The sequence below is a fragment of the Heloderma suspectum genome, chromosome 4 (genome assembly GCF_057233095.1).
Source record: "Heloderma suspectum isolate Gila_16-S chromosome 4, 16-S_ref, whole genome shotgun sequence".
NCBI lineage: Eukaryota > Metazoa > Chordata > Lepidosauria > Squamata > Helodermatidae > Heloderma > Heloderma suspectum.
In genome coordinates, this window is record NC_139461.1 from 210,525,878 (window position 1) to 210,552,699 (window position 26,822).

Genomic DNA, 26,822 nt, shown 5'->3' on the forward strand with positions numbered 1-26,822 from the left:
GGCCACTAAGAAAAAAGCACAAGAACCCAAAAGAACAGCCCAATGAGGACTGACATGTTCAGTCCCCATGGAATGTACCATGAGCTATGGGAAAAAATGGGAAACCAAGGGGGAGAGGGAAGTTGGCTGGAACCTTGAACAGTAGCATTCCTGTCAGGAGAAAACACTACAACATTTTGTTGCCTGTCTCACTTGTCTCTACCTATCTGAATGCAGGGCGAGGAAGTGAATTAGAATGCTTGACACTGACTAGTTGGCAAGCAGAAAACAGACGCGACAGTAGCCAATCAACTGCAGCATTAGCCTGTATGATGGTGGTAAGCCTGAAAGCCTAAAGAGGAAGTGGTGCTCCAGCCTGCCACTTACTGGAAAAGCTAAGTGTCCTGCCCATCTGTTGATTGTTGGCCTGTTGATTGTTGGCACTTGGAAAACAATGTCTGCCACAGACCCTCTGGTATTTTGGAGGAACATACTGGAGAGAGTTTGCTGGACAGTTTACAGACTCTGGATGTGGGCCCCTCCAGCACCTTCTGGGATGTAATCTTTAGAAGTGCAAGAGGCTGTACTTGCTTGCTGATTAAAGATGCTTCCTTAATCCTATTCCCAATATGTGTTTTTTTCCCCTCTAGATTTTAATTTGTATCTACCAAAGCAAGATCAGGTAACATAACATCAAGATGGAAAGTATATTGTGGGTGGGAAAGAGGTTAAAAGCCTCAAATGTCAAGGTGCTAGGTGTAATGAGACCTTTTTGTCTTTCCGTCTGAGCACTTCGAAGTATGCTCCGAATATTATACCTTTGTACTGAAATATCCGAAGACACTCTTATTTTCATGTTCTAATACTTCCCAAAGCAGCTGAGTGCACAAAATCTATTGTGTAATGGCAAAAGAGAAAAAGCCAATCGTAGCTTGCCTTTTCCTTTTTAATCTTTTTGCTGTTTGTGCCTAGGAATGCTAATACTTCAGTGTTGTCACCTTTCCTGTCTATGGATTTATTAAATTCATTCCAGAGTGGAATTTATGTGTGTGACCTTTGTGAACAATTCTCCAATAGGGCATTATTCAATGCCTTTAATTAAACAAATGAAGTGAAGTCAAATGAGTGTATTAATTTTCTTTGGCCAGATAACTAGAAAGAAGAAGGAAAAAAGGAGGGATCTTTTTTACAAGCTGCCAAAATGGTGTGCTTGCTTTTTAAAGCCCAAAATCAGTGCAAAGCCCCATGATTTTTGGACTTTTATAAATAAAATAATATTTTAAGCATCTTTTTTTATTTGCTAAAAAGCAACAAGTCTTGTGGCACCTTGAAGGCTAACAGATTCATTATAGCATAAGCTTTTGTGGACTGCATTCCACTTCATCATTTTGACTTTGTTGGTATTTCCCTCTCATTTGTTCAGTTCAGTAGTGATCATGAGTTGGTTTCTGTTGTTTTGCATCTTATGCTTTTCCTAATTCAAAAGCACTTGCATATAAAGAAAAAAACATTAAAACCCTAAATGAGAGTTACTGTGTGTGCACATGTGTGTCGCATGTTAGTTGACATGGGCCAAAAGGACGACTACATGTGCAGTCGGACTTTTCCACCCCCACGCTATGGTAGCCTGTATTTTCAGTTGAAAACTTTCTGAAGGTTACAGAACCCTCCATAGTGGCATTTGATGCAGCCCAAGAAACTGTAGGCAGAGAAGAATTGATAAGCCCTCCTATGTGTGCACAAAGCACTTTTGGTACTCGAACTGCCTGTTTAAATGTGAAAAGCCTTTTCTCCACTCCTCAGAAAGGATTCTTTTAACCCATTTAGATTTCCTCTCAGGCTATCTGCAAATTGATATGAAAGGAAGGACCTGGAAATTCAACATCTGATTTGTTCGTAGTGTCCCCTATGCACACGGATATTTTCTATAGCCCTGGTATACACCACACTGCAATCACTAGGCTTTTAGGGTGCAATCCTATCAGGATAGTTGGCCACCTCCAAACTTGGAGGTGAATGACTATCCAATGCAGGGTGGGCGGAGCACGAAAGGGATCCTCTCCTCCATGCTCCGGCTGCCCTGTCTAGCTGGGGCCATCGGAGTGAGGGGGGGGAGGCAGGCTGGCTGGCACATAGGAAGTGTTGTAGCAACACGTCCACAGTCCCCTCCCTGACCCCAGGAACACCCCCTTTTTGCCCACGCCACGCTGCGGTTACGAGCATGCAGACAGAGAAGAACTGTGCTGCCTACAAGGTGGCAGGGGAGGGAGCAGGAAGTGTGGTTCCCAGAAACCAAAAAGATCCTATGGCCGTATAGACACACTCTAGCAGCCATAGGATCGCTCTCTTAACTTGTCTTCAGCTTTACTATTGGTAATTAGACTCTATGCCACTAGTAGTACCTTAATAGTTGGGAACAATAAGAAAGTGAAAAATGCGTGGTTAACTAACATGGAGCACTTTGTTGCTTTATAGTAGAGGTGCAAAAACAAGTTTGCAGCACAGTTTTACCATGTCTTCAAGTGTATATTGCAAATGAATTGGCTTTTGGCTTATTGAAAATTTTTAGTTATGGGTAGGAAAGAAAAACAGCGCAATTACAAAGTCAAGACAATTTACCTTAAACAGTGGAATTTTGTTTTCATAATATGTGATCACAGGTTCAGTGGCTTGGTAGTAAGTTTCAATGCGCTTCATGATGGCTTCAGCATTATCTTCAAGGCACTGGCTACTTTGACTTCTTTGCAGAAGGCGACTGCTCATTGTCTTAGAGGAACAATCCATACACAGCACCAGGGATGGCTCTCCAATCTGAAGACATTTATAAAAGAAATTGTGTCAGAGTTCTTTAAAGCCTGCCTTTGGCTGAAGGCTCCCTCTTGCCCTTTACTGAATAAAAGAGCTGCTTTCAACATAGTGTTCTTCCTTCATGGGAGTAATGTCAGAATGCAAACTATATATGGATTTTTCAGACACGATTCAGAGAAGTGCTTAGTCTGTTGCCTGCATCTTTGCTCAGTGGGTACATGTGTCTTTATGTCCCAAGATGGTAGAGGGAGGGCCATGTGTGCTCACGTATATTTGGTACACACACACACACACACACACACACACACATTTTATCTTCACAATAACCCAATGATGCAGGCTACATTGACAGAGAGTCCCTGGCCCAAGCTCACCCAGTGAGCTTGAAGGCCAAGTGGAAATTTGAAATGGGTCTCTCTAGTCTCTGGCATTCTAACCATTATGTGACACTGGTTCTTAGTATGCTATGATATCTCGTAACTGCAGCAGGGGCAGGCAACCCAGTGCCCACCAAATGATTTGGATTATAACTCCCATAATCCCTGATCACTAGCCATGCTGGCTGGGGCTAATGGGAGCTGTAGTACAAAGCATCGGTAGGTCACCAGGTTGCCCATACACCATGCATAACTCTACATGATTAACAGCAACAGGAACACAACGCTATATTGCATTCCACTATAGACAAGACCTAGTGTGACTTGTAACTAATGTGTTTTTCATGTTCTCAAAACTCTAGGAATAAGCATGTCTTTAAATCATTTGTAAACTGGAAAGAAATCAAAGTAGTGATTTCTCTCTTCCCCCACCCCAATTTCACATGCACAAAATTGAAGAAGACGGGGAAGACTAAGCAATCAGTATATAGCAGTAATCACCAATTCTACTTCAACGACTTAGAAACTTAAGTTAAAGAGTAATATTAAAGACCTAATGAAAACTCTGTTGTCAAGCTAACCAAACTGTGGTGCTATGAAAGGTAAAGCAGTGCTCACATTTCATATTTTTATGACTGCTTTATTTAAAAGGTGGAAACAGCTCTGATTCAAAATATACCAACTGATGTGAGATGTATCAGTACACCTCTAATGCGCTTCCCATCCAATGTTTATTCTGGGCTCAGTTCAAGGTGTTGGTTCTTCTTGTCTGTGATAAGAACTTCTTCATATACTGTGATCCATCTGTAGAGGGTCCTGCTTCGTATTCTACCACTGGAGGCCAAATTGGTTTCCCATGAGAAGGTGAGCCTTTTCTCTAGGGCAGCTTCCCCAGCTTTGTGCCCTCCAGATGTGTTGGCCATGCTGGCTGGAGGTAATGGGAGTTGTAGTCCAACACATCTGGAGGGCACCAGGTCAGGGAAGGCTGCTCTATTGACACAAACCTTGTGGAAGGAGGCACAACTAACTCAGTCCTATTCAGAGTTTCAGAAGGTTAAACTTCCTTGTTTTGTCAGGCAGTTGGGGCAGCCTGATAGGGTTAACAGAAAGTTGCTGATGTTCATATGGTTCCATTCTATTGATACCACTTTTAGACATTTTAAATTTCTGGTTTTACTGTTGTGTGCTACCTTGAGGGCCCGTGCTGAGCCAAAGGTCAGGACAGAAATTTTAAATAACATTTAAAAATTAAAGATGAGTACCACATTTGTTTACTTGGGGTAGTATATAAATCAATGCAAGTGCTAACCCGAATTACTTTGCGCAAACATAAGGGAACTCTAGGTCCACGCCAATAGCGTTAGCTGGCAAGACAGATTTTCCCGATGGGAATCCTGTCACACCAGCTAACACTACTGGTGTAGCTGTAGCAGTTCCTTACGCTAGTGCAACGTTAATTACATTAGCATTTGTATCACAATGGACACTGCCCTTGTTCTTCCAATATTCCCACCAGCCCCACCCCCAGGATACTTCATACCAAACATAAATGAGAAATTGTTGTAGGGCTGCAACTAAGATGATTCAAGAATCTACCACGAGATGTGGCATAGCAGATTGCAACACAGAGTAGAGAAGTAGTATGCTTGAGTCAGAGCCATTTTGATATTATTCCCAACCAAGGTGCTAAGTGACATTATTTGTGGAGTGGCCACACAATGACAGGATGAACACTTGTGCATCTTAAAAAGCTGTCTTGACAAAGAGGCACTGGAGAACTTGTAGGAAAGGGGATCATGATCTCTGTCTCTGTTTATGATCTACATCTGCTTACTGACCTAGTAGGAGGGCTTAACCTTCTGGTCCTGTGGACAGGACAAATGGGAAACTAAATGGAAATATCCAAGTTTCCCTGTTGCTGGAGGGCTGATCATCCAGTCTTATGGCCCATACTGCTACTTATGCAAATTCTGCTTCTTGGGTGGTCAGCTTGATCAGCACTCAGGTTGAGGGAGATATACTGACTGCAATCCAAAGAGCTACTTAGGTTCATGCAAGGGGCTTGCAGTACCCCAGTAAAATGATTATTAAGCCCAATTAGCAACCATGCTATATCACAAAAAGTCATTTGCCATTTGGCATGGGAAGTTGCCCGTTGAGGAAAAAGAAACCTCATTAAATGCATTCTTCATGTACAAACAGAAATTATTCTTGAACTTGAAAAAGTGTAAATTCTTAATCATTCCTGAGCTATCATGTCTACGGGAAAGCCTCTTAGTACAGTGTAACATTATATAGGAGAGGGTAACTTCATTCATTTCATGCATAAGGAGGTACCAGCGTACCAAAAATTAAAATTACTCTCTGACCTAGTGAGGAAGACTTATTCTGAACAATGAAGTCCATTCTGTCATCTCCTTGGGCTCCTGTAACACTGCTGGTGTGAACTGAGAAATCAACTAAATCTTTGCAACATTTGAAAATGAGTTACATCATTATGTTTAGGGTAAGGGGCCAATTTAATAATATCCTGGAGGGGGGCAACAATTATATATTTACTTTATATATTGCAGTAGGTTAAACCAATTAAATTAAGATACTTATTTAGGGAGAACAGACTATTTTCTCCACGCTGAGGAATCTATGTCTATCATTTTGTAGTTGGTCTAAGCATAGGATGACAAGACCAATCTTTTTGTGCAAACTGCCATGACAACATGCAAAACGTTCTCTTCATTGCTATTTTTTAACTAACGAATTAAATGAAATCTGGCCAGCGCAACTGACAACTGACAACAGGTTCAAAGAGAAAAGAAACAGGCAAGTTGGGGGTGCGGGGGGGAGGAACATAAGAGACCAGATGGAACATAGTCCCTCTTATCATGCCTATTCTTCAGTGCATTTTGCATGAGCTGGTAAGTGTAGTCTTGACTGAATGTCTCTCCATCAGAAAAAATAATAATTTGAATTTAGACACTTATTTAGGGAGAAGAGACTATTTTCTCCAAGTGGAGGAATCTATGTCTATCACTTTGCAGTTGGGTGCAAAGTGACAAGACCAGCAAACGATGACAAGACCAATCTCTTTTTGTGCAAACTGCCATGACAATGTGCAAAATGCTCTCATGAGTTTGAACCCATGGTTTGTTGTTAGGTTAAAACTCTGGGTTGTTTAACCATCAACAACCTAGAGTGTCAGGTTTAGGCATCATGTCTAAGAACCCAGGAACCTCAGTGCCAATCAAGCTGATCATCCAAGAACCAGAATTTTACATAACTAAGGACTGATTTTTGACAAGTACTCCGTATATATGTCAGGGTGCAATTGCATTCGTGTCCTGCTTGTGGGCTTCCCATAGGCATCTGGTTGGCCACTTTGGGAACAGAATGCTGGACTAGAAAGGCTTTTGGCCTGATGATACTCAGTAAAAATCATCTTCAAAGCTTATATAAAAGACCTCAGAACAGTAAAGTGAATGCTAATGCAACTGGATATGGTCAAAAAGCTCTACTACAAAGTATGCTTTTGAGATACACTTCAATCATATCTAGTGTTTGATGGTGGCAAATTTCAGCTGAGTGCACTTGCCCATTTGGGATTCACTGGGCAGTATCCAACTGTGTCATTCCATTAGTGCAAATGATGTTGTGCTAGTGGAAACTAGGTTCCAAACTATGTGCAAGAGAAGGATCCAGCTAAAGTTACATTTTCACAAGCAGTTGAGCATTACGCTTGTGAAACTCGTTGTGCAACCACTTGCACCTAACTTTTGTACAACCCATTGTGCAACCACTTGCACATTCCACTTGTGCAACCTGCTGTACAACCTGGTTGTGCAAGCATGATGAGCAACCATTTGCGCAACTGAAAGACTCAGTTGAGCTCCAATACCGCTATTTGAATTTGTGGAATGACACCATTGGATTTCTTTATTAACCTAATATTTATCTTTCTGAGAGTTGCATTCCACATAGGTTATATTATATACAATCTCAGGTTTCTAAGTTATACAGGTGCATTCAATGGGTCATAAAACTTAATGGCTGCTCCCTGTGAATGCTCACCTTGATTCACTCATAAGCTCTCACATTAAAATATCTGGTCTGAGGGAAATATGCAAGTGTTTCCTGGTCAGACTTCCTAGTCAATTTTTACAGGGCATGTAATGAGAATTCTGGGTCACAGGGTCACTTGACTAGCATGTCCTTTTTTTCAGAGAAAAGTAACATGCAGACATCTTACTCAACAATTTGAAAGTGTGGTCTCAGAAAGTCTATGTAAGCTGGGGTTGCCATTTTCGCCCAGCAGGTTTCTTGTGCTTTTAACAATTCTAGGACAACCAGAAAACATGTTGAGTGCTGTATTCATTTTTAAACTCTCTCTGTGTTGGTGCATTCCTACACTGATCTTCTTTGTATTTTGATTGATCAACACCTTTGGTGCTTCTGTACAGAGAAGCAACGTATAAGGATTAAACTACAAATTCACCAAGAAGAGCTTTTGCTGTCAATTTGTATGCTGAGAAAGGAATCACTTTGAGAAGTTGTACTTTTCACGCAGCTGCTAAAAGTACATGAGCCATACCAGAAAAAAATACTGGCAACGTTAGTGTGATGACAGCTGCAAATAAAATTCCTAATTAGAACAAAGGGTGCTGCCTCAGATCATTGGTCCACCTAGTTCAGTGTTATCGAACACTACCTGGCAGCAGCAGTCCATGGTTGCAGGCAGAGGTCTTTGCCAACCCTACTTGGAGAAGCCAAGGATTGAACCTAGAACCTTTTGCATGCAAACCATTGCCCTTTGCATAATGACAGTGCTCACCTGACTCTCAAACTCTTCTCCTTGCTTCATTTCCTGGGGATAACCATCAATCAGGAATCCTTTTGTGTCTCCCATATTGGCAAGTATAGCTTCTTTCAGGAGCTCCATAATAATATCCTTAATTGAAGAACACAGTATAATTTTGTTTAGGGCCCTCTTTGGAAGTTTTAGTGCCTTACCCTCATATTTTCTCCTCCCTTGGGGGGTATCTCCACAAGCACATACACTATGCTCACACCCTTACCTCCAGAAGCTGCTCCAAAATCCCCGCAACTGCTGCTTCTCAGCCCAGACATTTTTACAGGTAGGAAAATGCTAAATAGCGATAAACTCAATACCAGCTGGAGAGCTACTCAATAGTAAAAGTATGACCTCTTTGTTAATGCAATAATCTGAGGAATCTTCTAAAATAGCCTATGTGAGGACAACAAAGAATCCCATGATGCCTTAAGCACTATCATACTTATTGTGACATGACTTGAAGGTGCCATCTTTGACTAATATAGATGGCTCTTCTGAAATGTGTTGTGGAGAAAGGACTTCGCTAGCTTCTCAAAAGGTTGGCAGCCATAACTGAGCTGTCTTTTCCCATTTAAATCTTCCCTGCTTCTGTCATTGATTTTGGTATTTGTGATGAACAGATCTGGTATTGGACCCATCTCCTCTCTGGAATCACAGCTTACCCCTGGGGTGGGTTCACCACTTTCCATGATATCTCTGATGATCTTACTCCTTTCTGATAATGATGACATTTCACGTTGGACAAGATCTTCCGTGGACAGGTGTGTGAATCCATATTTCTGTGCTAATTTTTCACACTGGGTTCCTTTGCCAGAACCTGGGCCACCTTTGTGAATAAGCACAAGTTCTCATATTAGAGGCAGACCAACCAACTCATTTTAAGAGAAAACAACAAGATGTTAATCAATGAAATGGTGATTGGGGACAGAAGAGAGACTTTCTGAATTCAAGCCCTGATGGTTTGGTTTTATTTGCTGAATCCTTACTGTCAAAGTGTTTGCAATCTAAGTCTATCAACTAATTCTATGAAAATATATCAGTGCCTTCAACAATATCTAAGTAGACAATGCAAATTACTAATACTTAAATTATTTTACCTAATTCTCATTTAAATATCTATTTTCTTTTCAGACAGAAGGAAGGGAAATAAGGGTAGGAATTGATGTGGCAAGGGGAAGTTGTAGTGTAGGGGATAAAGCCCTTGGGTTCCTATCACCACTAGCAGTGCCTACGAAGGCAGCAGGTCAAAAGGAAAAAGCTGGGTGATCACCACAGCAATAGTTAAGAGATAAAGCACTTAAGGCTTAAGGCACATGATTGTTTCCCCACATAAGAATTGCTTCCAAGCCAGCAGTTGTGTAAATGACAAAAAGATGTCCCTTATTTTTCTCCCCCCCCCAGCTGTTGATGCATCCCAAGTTATTTACATTGGAATGCATAGAATGCAGCTAGTGCCTCTTCTAATTTTATTTGTGAGGCTCGGGAGTGCCATGTTTTAATGCCAATCTGCCATCACCACAGATTTCATCAGCTGCACCTCAGCTATTGCTGCTGCAAATGTATCCCAGGAGACGCCTGCTGATAAGACTGCTTAGAAGCGAAGGCAGCAAGGGACAGACGCAGCATGCATTGTTCCTGCCACCCTTTCCCCCATTGCTCCCACCTATTTTGAATTCAATTTCTGGATTCAGATTTTAACACTGAACAGAACTGATTCTGTTGTGGAGTAGAATGGAGACTGGTGGCCATACATGAAGAATTGTCATAGGCTCTTTCAGACTAGTGAAGCCATGGGCCCACTGGGCTTATATAACTCCCTGTGGTAGTCCTCATCTCTGGAGAAACACTGAGGGCAATTATTACATATGCCCGTTAGCCGTGGAGAGATTACTGCCTTTTATACATTTACTTGTGACAAATAACATACACACTCTGTAACTACTACACAATTGCTGAGAAATTATGGCCATTGTGAGGGTGCTGCCCATTATTTTCATGGACAGATATATTCTAATAGAAAAGCAATAATTGTCAGTGCCCAAACAAGCAATGGATACCAGCAGAGAGGAGACAGCTAATTGCCACTTCCTGCATGTCTTAATACAAAGACTGGATGTGAAACTTGCCTCTTCTCTTTTGGAAAATGAGGAACCTGATAATCAAGAAACAAGAGCTAATGGAGAGATATTTTTTGTTCCTTCTCCCATTTTCTTCACAGTAATAATAACCTATGCCTTTAAAAAGAGACCAAAATACAGCTCCACAGAGTAAAAACTCAAAAGCCCAGCCACTGTGGTGAAATTGTCATTTCCTTCTCATTTCTTTCTTATTCCTCAAAGCAAATGTAACTTTCCAGTTATGGAATATATTCCCCATCACTTCAAGAAGAAACAAAAGGTGAAAACCAAATAAGATTTGAAATAAGTTCCATGTTCCAGTACTTAAAAGCTTTTCAGAGCGCACTCCTATGGGGATGGATGCCTCCGAACTCAGAAGCAGCCTACTATCCCATGCAGGGTGGGTGGAGCATGGAGGGGGATCTTCTCCTCTACACTCTGGCCACCCTGCCTTTGCAGCTAGATGGCCAATTTCGGCGGTCTAGCTGGGGGGCATCGGATCAGGGGAGGAGGCTGGACGGAGCATAGGAAGTGTCGTAATGGCACTTCCACGGTCTCCTCCTCTCCCCACCCCAGGAACACCCCCTTTTCACCCACTCTGAAGAGCGTGGAGCTGGGGACGAGGCAGCAGGGAGGGGAGGAGGAGTGCGGTTTCTCCAAGTTTGGTTCCCAGAAACCGAAAAATCCATCTAGTGGCCACAGGATTGTGCCCTTAGCCCATTAAGTTCACAAAAAGATAGTTCAAAGATGGATGGACAGGCAGAAACTGACCAAAAACAACAGGGCAAAGACTGAATGATTCTCTTGCATGAGAGAACTGTTATATTTCTTAGGGTAAGAATGTGGGCATTTACCAGCCTATAGCATCCTTTCTCTGTCATTTTCTGTTCAGGCTCATCCTAGTTTAAGTAAAGTTTGACCACAATTAAGGCTGAATTCTACATATAGCTACATAGCTCAGTTGAAATCCAGTAAGACCTACTTCCATGTAAGGATCAGAGTATAAGTAGAAAACAGATTACTCCATTAACAAAACTGGTCTTCCCACCAAAGCATAGGTTATCTAAAATGGAGTCGGGGGGGGGGGTTTGCATACACTGACCTGGTTCGCATGATTACTGTAGCCCACCACAGCACATGCCATGTGACTTTTGCATATTCAAGCTGCAACTGCAGCTTGTCATGTTGTGCAAATCCGGCAAGGATGGGTTGTTGGCATGGTTAACAAACCACCCACAGTCCTAAAACTGCCCATGGGTTCTGAGAGGTTTTGTTAACCACCTACCCTCACCAGGTTCATATGACATGACAAACCATAGTTGCAGCTTGAATATGCAAAATGGCCACCAGTGGGAACCACTAAGCCCTGGTGGTGAATTAACCCCCTGTGGCTTAGTGTGAAAGTGAACTGGCCCATTCTTAAAGGACTGGATAACTTTCACAAAGGCCACACAGAGGCCACTTGTAACAGCCTCCTTGTAGTGATTGCTCCATATGATGGCCATAAATACGTACAGCAGTTCACTGCTTTGATCAACTGCATCCACATGGAGAGTCTCTATGCTACTGGATGTCACTGCCAGCGACTGCTTGTCAAATATGTCTCCATGCAGCTGGGACAACCTGTATGGTAAGCTTCCCTTCATTATGAGGTCAATATTCTTGTTATATGTTGTTACTGTAAGAAACATTTTACTTGTCCTATTAAAATGTTAAATCATCATATACAAATGGGACATTCAACAAAATGTGCCATTCCTGTCCACATTTCCAGCCACTCTATTCCATTCCTCCTCTCCTCACTCTGCTCCCCCAGTTTTCAGTTTATTTCCTCCAGCAGTAGGAAACATACTGATTGGGCTCTTGGGCTGTTTTGTTGGGGGAGGGGGCCATTTTCCTTTAAAAAAATTGTACTTCTGCAAACCTTGGGGTCCCCCCAAGCCTTCTGATACCTTCTCCTTGTGCTTGGATAGTGCCATTCTGGCCATGTAAGGATAGACACTCAGAGAATGAGTTCAATATTCATATATAATGTTATCATATTTTATGATTTTAAGCTTTGTCCTGTAAATTACCCAGAGAGCTTTGGCTAACGCGCAGGTATAGAAGTGTCATAAACTAACAAAGAAAGAAACAAACACATAAATGATGAATAATAATAACCCATAATAAAGCTAAAAACCTTCCAAATGGGAGTATAGGAGAACAATCTCTCTTATTCTCTACTTTCTGCATTCAGGAAGGGGATCAGGGCACATCTTTTTAATCTGATGTTAAAATCACTGTCGTGCTTTTTAAAGGTTGTTTTTAACATTTTAGTATGTCTTTGCTTATGATTTTTGTTTTCTGAATTTCTGTAAATCACCTTGGTTGGTTTCAGAAAGGTGGTATAGAAAGACAATAAATAAAATAAATACACACACCTCCACAGCAATCTGTCCTTGTTACATGTAATCCATGTGTTCATGATATAAATAAATAGAATTCTCTCCTTGACTGCACAATAGCAATATTATCGTTAACTTCCTTTAATGGGGCAATATCCAGTTGTGTCATTCCACTAGTGCAGATGATTTTGTGCTAGCAGAAATTAAGTTCTGCATTATGCACAAGAGGAGAATCCAGCTAAAGTTAGGTTTACGGAAGCGCGGTCATGCTCGCTTGTAATGTGCAAGCGCTTGCACAGCAGAAAAATTTGGTGGAGCTCTGGTTGTACTTTTTGAGTTTGCATTGAATACTGCCCACGGATTGTGATCTACAAATAAGCACCTCTTCTTCTCAACAAGGAATATCAGCTTTGACAGAGCCAACTAACTCTTCTATGCTGTGCTCATGTTTCCAAATCCAGCATCAAAACTGCATATGCAGCCCCAGGGGTGGGTGTATTGTGATGCAGCCCTAGAAACTTTTCAAATAATACTCTCATGCACACATATGTCCTTGCTGGATTGAAACAATCCTGTTTGTTTAATAACTTGCATTTCTGTCGGATATATAACATATATTAAAATGTACTGGATGGTAGTATGTTAACAATATTACATATGTTAATAGATTAAAACATACATCTAAAATAGATTACACATATACCATCCAGGAAACCGCACTCCTCACCCTTCTCCCTCATAGTTGGTGTGGGGAGAGCCGCATCGGCTGCCTCTCCACACTCTGTAAATGGGGCATGGAGATGGGAGAAAGGAGTAATTCTTGGGGTGGGGATGGGAAGAGACTGGGGCAACTAGCTTACACCTTTTCCTATTGCCACCCCAGCCTCCATCCCTCCCTGAAGCCTCCACTAGACAGTTGAAATTGCCCATCAAGCTACAAGGTGCCTCCCTCTCTGTGTAGGATAATCATAAGCCTCTGAATTCGGGGGCTTATGAGTACCCAGGGTGCAACCCATAGTACTGCACCTTTAATCTTTAATATACAGTCAGGGCCAGAAATACTGGAACAAGGATAACTGTTTTGGCAGTTGGCCTCTGTACACTACCACATTGAAGTTGAAACGAAACACACCCAAATGGGAGCGAAGTCAGGACTTTCAGCTGTAATTCAAGGGGTTTGACAAAAGTGGGTCACGAGCCATTCAGGAAGTACTGCCAATGGCATACACACACGCCCACTGCTGGGGGCTCATAAGTAATGGAACAAACCAACATCATTTCAAACAGAAGGATCGCCTTCAATACCTGGATGAAAATCCTTTGCAGTCAATGACTGCCTGAAGTCTGGAACCCATGGACATGACCAAATGCTGAGTTTCCTCCCTCGAGATGCTTTGCCAGGCCTTTACTGCAGCTGCCTTCAGCTGCTGCTTGTTTGTGGGTCTTTCTGCCTTCAGTCTTGTCTCCAGTAAGTGAAAAGCATGCTCTATTGGGTTGAGATCAGGTGACTGACTTGGCCATTGAAGAACATCCCACTTCTTTGCCTGGAGAAACTCTTGGGTAGCTTTTGCTGTATGTTTTGGGTCATTATCCATCTGCAATATGAAGCAGCGTCCTATCAGTTTGGCAGCATTCAGCTGAATCTTAGCAGAAAATATAGCCCTATACACTTCAGAATTCATCCTGCTGCTTTCATCAGCAGTCAGGTCATCAATAAACACCAGTGACCCAGTTCCATTGGCAGCCATACATGCCCATGCCATAACACTGCCACCACCATGTTTGACAGATGATGTGGTATGCTTTGGATCATGAGCTGTTCCTTTCCTTTTCCATACTTTTCTCTTCCCATCATTCTGGTACAAGTTAATCTTGGTTTCATCAATTCAAAGAATCTTATTCTAGAACTGGGCAGGCTTTTTTAGGTGTTTGCTGGCAAAGGCTAATCTGGCCTTTCGGTTCTTGAGCGTTACCAGTGGTTGGCACCTTGTTGTGAAGCCTCTGTATTTACATTCATAAAGCCGTCCCTTGACTGTAGATGTTGACAATGACATGCCTACCGCCTCAAGAGCATTCTTGACCTGGCTAGATGTTGTGAAAGGGTTCCTCTTCACCATGAGCAGAATTCTGTGGTCATCCACTTTAGTTGTCTTCCGTGGTCTTCCAGGTCTCTTGCTGTTGCTGAGCTTGCCAGTTAATTCCTTCTTTTTCAGGATGTTCCAAACTGTTGTATTGGCCACTCCCAATGGTTTTGCTATCTCTCTGATGGGTTTATGTTGTTTCCTCAGCCTAATGATGGCCTCCTTCACTTGCATGGACACCTCTTTGGACCTCATGTTGGGAGTTCCAGTGAACAGCTACCAAATGCAAATGTAACACTCAGAACCACCTCCAGGCCTTTCATCTGCTTGATTGGTCATGGGGTACCCAGGAAACAGGCCACACCTGGCCATGCAGCTGTTTGTCAGCCATTCGTTCCATTACTTACGAGCCACCAACAATGGGTGTGTGTGTATGCCACTGGCTGTCCTTCCTGAATGGTTAGTGCCCCACTTTCATCAAACCCCTTGAATTACAGCTAAAAGTCCTGACTTCGCTCCCATCTGGGTATGTTTCCTCTCAACTTCAATGTGGTGGTGTGCAGAGGCCAACTGCCAAAACAGTTATCCTTATTCCAATATTTCTGGCCCTGACTGTATATGTTTTAGATACAATTTTGGGCTCGCTTTCTCTCCTATACTATTGTGTTGAGATTTTTATGCTTTTTAATTGTTTTATGTTGGTGATTTTACTGAATTTTGTTTTAAATAGTTGTTGTAAGCTGCCCTGGGGGCTTCTTTAGAACAAAAGGCAGATATTTTGAATTAATTCATCTGCGCACCCTTTTCTAGTTTCCCCCTCATGTAGCAAAGCCAGTACATACATCAAAACAAACAAAAACATTTGTAAAAATGGGTTATTCATGCTTTGGCTATTCTCCAAAGCAAGGGAAATAGACAAGAGTTGTTGCTTACAGGCTATGCTTAGCTTCCCTTCCATGGCATCTAGTCTAGATTGATCTTTGGCCCTTATGAAATGGTAAACAATTAGAAATACATCTGCTTATATCAATACCCCAGTGATACTTTTATTAAAGGAGTGATTAAGTGATACCCATTATCTTGTGCTCCCATGGATGCATAAATTGAATATTAGGAAGATGGAAGATGAATGAGCCAGGACTAATGTTGTCTCTATAACAGTGGGGGATGAATAGTGGAATTTCTAGATACTTTTTTTTTTTTTTTAGAAAATCAAGCTTGAAAAGAAGTACCATGAATTCAGTGCCCAAATACAATCCCTCAGAAAGGTTGAATGGATTTAGAAATGTGTTACAGTGGTTTTTAAAATTGGGAAAACTTAACGAATGGAGGAATTTCAGAAACCAGCATTTGCCACCTTTTCTCAAGTTCTTCCAGTTGTAAAAAAAAAAATTCTACTCCCTAACAAGGCCACTTCTCAGGCCTGAACTAGACATTGCATGCAAATGTATGAAACAAACCTGCAAGAGCCCCTCCCCTCACAAAAAGCAGATAGGAATGGCTTGCATCCACCTGGAACCTCACTGGGGGAAAAGCCACTGGGCTGTGTGAGCTGGAGTGCAGAAGCAGTGGGTGGAGAAAGCCCTCCTCTCTGCCACTTCACTGTGTCAGGGTGGACACTGAGCCCATGGAGTCCCAGAGTAGTTCTGATTCTGAGGAAGACCAGTCACTCCTGGGAGAGGAGCGCGCTCCTCTTTCCCAGGGCCAACAGCTGACGGAGATTCCTCCCACCAGCATTCCTAGCTTAGAAAGCAGTCCTGGGAGTGACAGAGCGCAGATAGCAGACTTGGTGGATGCGTGACGCCGACGCAGAGAGCGGCACCAGATGGAGGGCGCGGAAAGGAGGCGTAGTGCCCGGTTGGCGCGCAAACAACGGCTGCGCCCAGAGGATCCAAGGGAAAAGGGGAGGGACTCTCCCTAGTCCTTAAGTTCAGGGGTCTGCCAGTAATTCCCTTTCAAACGGGGACCAACTGTTCCAACTTAGGGCATAGGTACTGTGCTGCTCAGATCTAGTTGCAAACGGTATAGTTGTTAAGTTGTAAAAGAAGAATAAAGCTTTGAAAGGAATCCCTTTGTCTGTGTCTGGACTTGGCTACTGGATTAGACTGAGAGAGGCCTCCAAGGAGCCCTTGACACACTGCTTCGTATCACCCCATTCAGAAGCTGCTTTTTGTGGTGGGAGAAAAGACGGTTAGACTAACATGCATCTGCATGTACTGTCTAGTTCAGCCTTCCTCAGACTCCATGGCTTAGGGAAATCCAGAGCAGCCTTTCCTAATCTGGTGCCCCCCAGATGTTTTGGACCATAACTCCCAGGATTCCTGACTACTGGCCATGCTCGCTGGGACCATTGGTAGCTGCAGTCCACCAACATTTTGGTTTTTACTTTTATTTTATACTGCAGTTTTTGACTTTTATATTGTATCTTACATTGTATTTTATAGTTTTAATTGTTGTGAACCGCCTAGAGAGCTTCGGCTACTGGGCGGTATAAAAATGTAATAAATAAATAAAATAAACATCTGAAGGGCATCACATTGGGGAAATCTGGTCCAAAGACTAAATCCCAGTCCTGTACTTTAAACCAAAGCCATGCTTCAAAACATATGCACGCGATCAATAAAGCAAACATGAAAATACACTCCCAGGAAAATCTCTCTGCATTGCAAACAGGGACAGCTTTCCTATAGCTCAGTTAACTAGATGACCTTCTATTTATTCATCACCCATCTACGCTCAGAAATCTGAGTCCCCTTTCACATGAGGAAAGTAAAGTCACAATTAATACATCTCCATAGTGCATAGCACTCAAGATTGATTTTGCTAATAACACAGCCTAATGCTTTAGGCGCCAAAAAGGAAGCAACAAGCTGTCAGTGGACCCTGCTGGAGTATTAACAGATCTTCATACAGTACAAAAGTTGTACCCTAGCATTTTGTAACTAGATCATAGATTAAAAATAAAAGAATAAGTATCAGATGTATAAATAAAAACAACTTTCTTGCACCTTAGAGTAGGAACATTGGATTAGGAAAGCAATCTTCCCCATCTTTGATTGTGCTGCAAAGAAAAAGGTTATAAATCAGCCTTCCTCAGTCTGGTGCCCTCTAGATATGCTACACTACAATTCACATCATTGGAGATTATGGGAGTTGCAGTCCAGTACATCTGGAAGGCACAAGATTGGGAAGGCCACTATACATTGGTGTCCAAAATGGTGTTACCAACTAGTAGCTGCTTTGCAGATAAAATTACTCATGTTTAGTGCAAATGTACCTCTGCGGTGTTGTAAATTAAGACCTGTGGCAACGGTACTACCTTTGCCCTATTTTTCTGGATAGGGCAGAAAACATTCTTGCCTTTCATCAAAAAGAAAGGATCCCTGTCAGTTGGGAGTAACGGCTCTGCTGTTTCTCATTTGTACAGCCACCCCTAGCCTCTCAGGTTCATAGCCCTGGTTTCTTTGGCTGCAGTTTGAATGTCCAGGTAACTGTAGTGCCTGTCAGCATCTTTCACTTGTAAAAGCTGGAAGCTTCCACTGCTATAGAATATGGTGACCTTCCTCTTTACAGTGGAGCACAGAGCACTAGCACTCCAGGTGCCAGGTCATATCATCATTGACAAGCAACCTGATGTTCTCAAAACCAAGTACCTGCCTAAACAGGAGAATTTGTCAGGTCTCCCTTTTAATTTGATTCAGAGAAAGAGAGAGAGAGAGAGAGAGAGAGAGAGAGAGAGAGACTGACCTTTGGGTTGGTTTTAATTCCTGCCCCGTTCTAAATTTATCTATTTCAATTATTTTATACTGACTATTTCACATAAGTGTTATCTGCACTGAACTCTTTATTTTGGATTTTGGGTCAGCTATCCATTAATATGCTATCTATTATACTGTGAAATGGAATTTTGCATAACAAGACAGCTGTTTTTACAGTGTTATATGTTTGGACCAAAAACCCTACCCAAAGCCTACCACACAGGTGTTTCTTGTGCACAGTTTCTTTATGGCCAGCTACTTTTTCAATGGCTACTTTCTGTAGTATATTTCCTTACTCGTTTTAAAAATGCATGTTGTGAAATGGGCAGAATATGTCAGAAGTTTATAAAACAGGACAAGTATAAGACATGAGCTCTGAAGAAGTTCCAGAAGCTTTCATAAACTTAGTTCTACTCAAATAATCTACTCTCAGGGGCTACATTCCAGTGGCGGCCAGACTAAAGGCAAATGACAAAGTCCCAAAATACCCCAAACCAGCATATTTTATCTTAATGCTTTTATTACCAGTGACTAAGTGTTAGGGGAGCCCTTTCAACCTTTTAGAATGGATTAAAAAACTTCACAAAAGCCCAGAATCCACCAAATGATTGATGGTCATGTGGAAATCGGTGTGGTCATCTGGGGAACTCCAGAGGGCCGGATATGGCCCCCAGTCCTGAGGTTCTGCAACCACGATAAGTATGTACACTCCCTCCCCACTGCCCCTCTTCCTACTCAGTCTGAGGAGAAAATAGAACAAACCACAGTTCTATGTTATGTGCAAACTAAGGGAAGTGTTTAGGTCCTAAACTTTAGAATGATTGTTTCAACCAGGCCACCGTATGGGCTGGAAAGAGACAATTTCACTGGTTCCACATATGGAGTGAATACAGTTATAGATCAGCCATGGGCAACATGTGGCCCTCCAGATGTTTTGGCCTACAGATCCCATTATTCCTCCTCATTGGCTATGCTGGCTAGGACAGATGGAAGTTGTAGGCCAAAACATCTGGAGGGCCACAAATTGTCCAACCCTGTTATAGACTGTTAAATGGGTCAATGTTACCAGGCATGCATGCCAAGCGCACAAATCCTTTGATTTAAAAAGAAGAGGGTGGCTGTTTGTCCTGTGTTACTAACACCACTATAGTTATTGTGAGGTGTAAGAACAAGCAATCACAATCAATACCCTTTGAAATATTCTGCTTTTTTTCAGCTTAACCTTAAAATGGTCAAAGAGCAGGTCTTTGGACTTTACTGAAACTTGCCCTAGCAAAAATGTTTTTGCCACCCTTCAAAAATATCAACTGGTGCCCCCATTTGGAGGCCATGCCATTATGACTATTTATGATGGGATTCTATTATGGAGTTGGGTGTAAAGCCACAGGTGTTTTTCTCCTTGGCACAGTGTCTTTTCAGCATGAATGCTTAGAATGACAGAGTTCTGCGTATCATTCTTCACAACGTGCTAGGCCTTGTGTGGCTGGTCCTTAATGGACTACCTAACAAGCAGAACAGCTGACAATGAGTCACTATTGACTGCTTGATTCAGCTCCTGATCATTAAGAGATGGAAAAGCAGCACCAGAAGGAAAGGAATGTTTTCTGAACAAACTCATCTCAAAACAGCCTGTTCCTTCAAACAAAGAGCCAGCTTTGACAAATAGCCCAGTTCAAGTTTTAAACAAAGATCTTTCCAATTATTTTATAGGTTGTTTTTAAAGCATTATGGGAACTTCACTGAACTGGTCTAAAATAATCTTCCCTTTGGTTCAATGGAACTGGAATTAGATCAATTTCTCCATAGAAAAACACTTCAAAAAATTAAAAATTAAAAACTGAGATACTTTTGACCATCCAGATAAAATTTTCAGACAATATCCAGAGCAACTTGGCATTCTTTTGTAACTGATGTGAATTATTAGCATTCTATGAAAATTATACACATGCTGTTCTTTACTGCTGTTAATACTAGGGGGAAAGGACAGGGCTAAAATTGGGAAGAAGTGACAGGGCTCAAGGTGCCTACAGATAGGAGTTATGCAGGAAATCCTGATTAAAAAAATATTAAAGCCTGCCTGCCCCTCAAAGCTGGCAGGACCTGCACACTGTCCTCATGTCTGTAGCAGATAACAGTAAGAATATAAGAAGAACCATGCGGGATCAGACTAAGGGTCCATCTAATCCAGCATTCTATTTGCACAGTGGCCAACCAGCTGCCCTCAAGAAACCCACAAGCAGGACGTAAGTGTATATCACCTTCCCACCCATGTTCTCCAGTGACTGGTGTATATCAACATACTGTTCTTGATACTGGAGGTACCACATAGCCATCAGGACTATTATGAGAGAGGGAGAAAAATGTCTCCCTATCCACTTTCTCCACACCATGCATAGTTTTGTACACCTCTATGATGTCTCCCCTAACTCTATTCTAAGCTAAGCAATCCCAGATGTTGTAACCTTTCTTCACAGGGGAGTTGCTCCAGCTCCCTGAAAATTTTAGTTGCCCCTTTCTGCACTTTTTCCAAGTCTACATTATCCTTTTTTAGATGCAGCTACCAGAACAACGTGCAGCCACCAGAGAACGGGGAGGCAGGCTGAAGACTAAAGGGAGCAAACTGGACTAGGAAAATGTGCACCCTCACATTCTCTGAGAGCCATTCCAGTTTGTCCCCATGGTTCTTTAAACAGTATGTGTGTGCGTGTGTGGGGCGGGGCATGTGTGGGGCGGTGCGGGGAGAGATACACACTTTAATGGACAGTTTAAAGCACTGTAGGGGAAGTATTGGCCTCTGGGGATGAGTGCCCTCACACAATGAGGTCAAGATATCCATCCAAGCATGTATTCCATCACAGCTAGGCAGCAGAATTATTTGGATGCCCATTTTGGTACACACTCCATTCAGGCCTGCTTTTGTTGATTGGTTAAAAGAGAATAAGGAGTAGAGCCACTACACTTGTTATTACCTTAACACTGTCTCTCTCATCTTTGTTTTTCTGACATTGGGTTTTTCTTTAGGTTCCTGGATTGGAACAGGAGAATTACCTAATTCATTTGGCTCCTGGACTTCATTTTCCATTAACTACTACCAAATCTTTAAATCTTTTAATCAGCCAATTTTTCCCTTTAGAGAAAAAATCTAGAAAAAAATGAGATCAGTTTAGTTTTGAAATTTCCCCTTAGATATAGTAGCATCTTGTTATGAAATCATGTGCTCAATTCTTCTACCTTAAATTAACATTTCTGCTGGGGGTGGGGGGGACTTCAGTGGCTTCTAATTTCTTTTTTGGCACTATTCAAAGTGCTGGTTTTGACCTATAAAGCTCTAAATGGCTTGGAAGTAGGGTATCTCAAGGATGAGCTTCTCCTTTATGAACCTGCCCATTCCTTACTATCACCTTCTGAGGCCCTGCTCAGAGTGCCCTTGCCTTCAGAGTTTAGGCAGAGAGCAATGAGTAACAGTATTTTGTGCAACATTCTCCCCAGAAAAATTCATGTAGCATCCGCCTTGTGATCTTTTAGGTGCCAACTTAGCAGTGTTTTATTCACCCAGCATTTCATGAAATATATTTTCTCCTTTCTGTGCTTGTAATATTTTAGTTGACTTCTATTAGACATTTATTGGATTTTTATCTTTATATTGTTTCGATATTGTGAACTGCCTTAAAGGCTTAATAGTGGACAAGTGGAATGTACACTTTCTAAATAAAATGTCTAGTATAAAAGCAGTAATAATGTCACTTTTCAAAGCCATAAGCCCAAAGCAAATAAAAATGGTTTTTAAAAATTCAAGAACTCTTTGGCACTGAATTCTTAGGGCACATTTGTTTAACGTTTCCAGCTGCAAGGCAAACTGTTGCTTTTTCACCATTATGGAGATCTCTATTAAAAATAGCCCGCTTTTCAGGCATTATTTAATTGTACCCCTGGAGGGGAAGGGGGTTCACTGCACACTCTAGGTCCACCCCTAACCTTCCCAGGCTGAGTGGGAAGGTCTGAAGGGGTATTTTGTGTTCAGCTGAACATGCTTAGAATTTATTTTATTTATTGTTACATTTATATAACCCCTTTTTTTCCTCTTGCAAGGAACCCAAGGCAGCTTACATAGTCCTCTTCCTCTCCATTTTATCTTCACAACAATGCTGTAAGCTTGTTTAGGTTGAGAGTCAATGACTGGCTCAAAATGACTGGCTCAAAATCACCAGTGAGCTTTATGGCCAAGTGGGGACTAGAACCTGGATCTCCTGAGTCCCAGTCCAACATTCTAACCAATATACCACACTGGCTCCCAGAATCATCCCTATAACCAGGAATCCTGATGATCTCTGAGTGGCATAGATCGTCTCCCTTTTATCCTCACGATCTATGAGGGTGGCTAAGCTGAGAATTAATGACTGGTCTATGGTCATCTAGGAAGCTTTGTTGCTGAGCAGGGATCTGAACTCAGGTCACCCTGATCTATGTCTGACTCTAACCATGCTGGCTCTAGAATCTGGCAAATGCATTCCGATGTATTAAACTATATAAAAGACTAGAAACAGGAAAAGTGGCCAGACAATCAGCAAGGACTGAGTATAAAGGCATAAAAGCAGAACTCTTGGAAAGTACTCTGTTTAATTTGTAAACTTATAACTGGCTTCTGAAATCTGATTCCAAACCTAACAGACATCCTAGAACATTCTGGAAATGTGGGTTGTGTCAGGAGTTGGTGAGTTGTTATGACAATATATGTCATCCCAAGAGTAGACACCACAGCATAAACTTCTGGTAGCATAATTCATGTTTTAAAAAAGTCTCTTTAGCAAAAAGAAAAAACCAAAAAATCCAAATGACCAGCTACTGTTGCAATTTAGTGCCTAGAGTGTGTTTACTAGACAATCAATATTTAAAATACTCTGAATATTAAAAACAATTTTAATTTAAATGAGATGTATGCCAGAATTGTTCACAAAACATTTAACAGTCCAACCCTAAACATGTCTACTCAGAAATAAGCCCCATTCAAATGTACATAGAATTGCACACTAGTCTAAAATTTAAAAAGACAACAATACTGTAATGTGGGAAAATGAGCACTTCATGGATAGAAACACTGCCAAAACTGCTTGCTCCTTGCTGAAGATGAGTTTCATTCAACTCTTGTTTTAGAATTTATACTCAGACATAGGGTCCCAATGAAATAATTTATTCCATTCCGAAAAACAAAATGTGCTGCAAATGTTTGGCAACTCTTCTACTGCATAACACCGCACTTCAGGTGTTATCAAAAGAAAATACTGCACATTATCCTTTGTGATATGTTGCTGATTGCCATAGCAACTTCCCCATCTTTTCAGAACTTGTTATGCATCATGGTGCTGCAAAGAGCTCTGTCTCCGATTATTTAGCAATAAAACAAGACTGAAAGTTGGGGGCTGTGATGCCATGTGGTGTCTTTTGAACATAATGCCCTCAGGATTTTAGCTGAGAATCTTAGGTATAAATCTTGCTTTTGCCCACCCACGTTGGTCCAACTTGACCTTCCTTTTTCTATCAGGGTTGTTTCACAGTCACTTGATGACTTGCAGTATCAAGATTTGCATGTGTGAATGAGCCACTGTGGATCAACCCCCACAGACAGAGTTATGAGATTGTCTCCCACACAGGCCCATTAGATTTTGAATAATCAAGTGAAATATATGCATGTGTGGACTGGACTTCTTCCTTTTGATCCAACATAGCAACAATTCTTTACACCAAAATAGATTTTGTTGCTTTCTTTAGCTTTGGTTCAAAGTTCCCTGTCTTTTATTTATAAAAATCACTGATATGCAGGGCATCTCATTCTTGTATAACAGTGTGGTTTGAAGAGAACCTGCCTTTCGTCTTCCCTTCTCACTTTGTCTCATCTGTAGTTATATTTACTTTCTTTTATGATTCATGGGCAATCTGTCTCCAATCTTTCTTTAAAACTCCAGATACAGAGAAAAACAGTATCTTTTTTTAAAAAAAAACATAGCTAGACTTGCATGAAAAAAATTGTTCTAAACATCTACTTATTAGGTATTCTCTTTCTTCATTACAAGTTCTATTTACAATAGAACATAATATGGTCTCAATTTTCCTGACAATTTATTCTAGAGTAGTTAAGCTGGGTTATGTGTGAATAGCTCTGAGATGAATGGTTTACAACCTATGGTTTTAAATCAGAGACATCTAAAAGGACACAAAGTTCATGCAAATTTGCATACTTTTGCGCAAGCTGACAGGATCATTTTTTTACATATGATGGTTGAGCATGGTCATTTTTTCACTATGACATAACACAGGAATACCAGCTGCCTATCGAACAGTGGTTCTGAAGTTCCTACTTACCAACTACAATAATTATGTTTGATTTCTTCAGGTCTTCTGTAAAATCTAAATTAAATTTAAAAAAAGAATTAAAAAGTGCTAGTAATAAGCTTCACTATTTATGTGCTAAGTCTATTGCATAATAAGGTTACAGTGCAATACTATATATGTTTACTAAGAAGCCCCATTCAGTTCAATGGGATTTACTCCCAGGTAAATGAGTATAACATTCCAGCCTAAATCATTTTTAAAAACAAGCTTGTATTTTCAACTGGAAGATTGTTATCCTGGAACAGCAGTTCATTGGCAAGCAGGCTGCCTTATTTTATAGCTGTTACTGTAGCCATTTTTTATATATATATATATATATATATATATATATATATATATATATTTGTCACAACCATCTGCATTTGGCTACATTTGTACGCTGTACGCATGCACATGGGCTTTAAGTTCAGTCTGAAAACCAGGTTCTCTTAGTCAACACCTGCACTCCAGAAAAGTACAGGGGCAGAGACCCATATGTAACAACAGCAGCTCATCCTCTGCCCAAAGAAACTTGCAACCACATCTGTTCAGTAGAAAAATGAGTCCCACTGAATGGAAGCCTATGCATACACAGAGAGGGACATACTGTAACATAACCAATCTCAAGGACTTGAATGGAGCCATGATTTCAGTGTCAATCTCTTTAGCCGGATTGTAAACTCTCCTCAGGCATCAATCAATGCATCTCTTAACACTCTATTACTGCGTATACTGAGATTTGAGTGGCATTTTGAACCCCGTGGATGCTGGGTTAGTAAAGGGCTCTGTTATCACTATGCCAAAGTTTGGGAGCTGTGCCAGTGCCACCTCTTTCCACGCTCAGCAGCTCTGAGCTATGTGCAAGAAGCCCATGCCATGAATCCTGCTCTCTTTGGAAACTGAGGTAATGCTGGTTTCAGGAGGTTCTTCAATGTGGACTCTTCCTAAGTAGCTGGAGTTTCTCACTGTACCCATAGTGTGGGAACAAGAAGAGCTTCTGTGGCTTCTATACCACCACTGTAGTGTGAAAATTAGTGCTAGAGGGTGTCTACCTGTACAAACTGATTATTGTCTTGATCCAGTGATTTCTTATGAGTGTAGGAGCCTCAAACATATGTGTACATGCACACACCGAATTGGTGCTAGACTTAGTCATACTTAGAACAGACCAACTGAAATTAATGGAAGTACTTTAAGTATGGCTAAGTCTGAATCTAACCCACCTCCTTTATCTGGAAAGACTGCCACTTTCATGTTAATGAAGGTAGGGGATCTGCATGTACTTGCATATGCAGGTCTCCTCCCTCCGTTGGAACCACAGGAGCCACCCATTCACACTTCACCTGTGAGTGCACATCAGTGCTCATGCGGTTTTGGATTGGGTTGTCTGGCCACAAGCTATGATCTGCATATATGCACGAAGAGGATTAATCAAATATCTATTACGGTAGTCTGCAGTGCACCAAAGCTGGTAAAACTCACCTCCCACATTCTCTGATCCACATAGACAAGACTGGTCATATGCCTGTTAATTAAGCAATTGACATATTGAAAACAGTTATTTAATAGTTTATGTCTTCATTTAGTCCTACTAATATTAAAAGGGACAGAGTGAAAGATAGATGCTTTTAACATTTTGGCCACAATTCTATTCCAGAATTAACTGCCTGATTAATATTAATTTTTTGAGACAGCTAGTTGAGCACTCTTGAGATGAACCTTTAAATGAACACTGACTGCATATATATGCTTCTGCAGATCATGAATGCTGTGTGTATGCTGTGTATCTCATGCTGGAAAGTCCAGCATACCTATTAAAGTGCAGCTGACTGGCATCGAGGCAACCAGTGTGCATAATGATAAGCCTCCAAGAAAAAGTGTGGAAAAAGCTGTTTCTAGGTCAACCATGCTGTAAGGAAGAGCAAAACATGTATTATGAAACTGAAAGTTAGACCATCCTTTGAACATTATCAGCTGGGGAACTGGAGTTCACAGACTGACCTTAACCTCTGGACCTCTAGGAACCAACAACTTATTTTGAGATGCTCTGCTCTTGATCATCACAACATGGAAACAATTAGTTTAGAAAAAGAAACCACAGAC

General features: G+C 41.4%; 1 protein-coding gene across 2 annotated transcripts in view; it reads right to left on the bottom strand.

Moving 5' to 3' along the window:
* The window catches only part of AK5 (adenylate kinase 5), a 124,137-nt gene that overhangs the window by 1,630 nt on the left and 95,685 nt on the right, over positions 1–26,822 (bottom strand). For both annotated transcript variants that reach the window (XM_084852178.1, XM_084852177.1), the window contains 5 exons: positions 26,202–26,244; positions 24,711–24,755; positions 8,673–8,836; positions 7,990–8,106; positions 2,599–2,790 (listed from right to left, as the gene is read on the bottom strand). In XM_084852178.1, the coding sequence (XP_084708304.1) occupies positions 2,599–2,790; positions 7,990–8,106; positions 8,673–8,836; positions 24,711–24,755; positions 26,202–26,244 (561 nt within the window). The remainder of the gene's footprint in view (positions 1–2,598; positions 2,791–7,989; positions 8,107–8,672; positions 8,837–24,710; positions 24,756–26,201; positions 26,245–26,822) is intronic.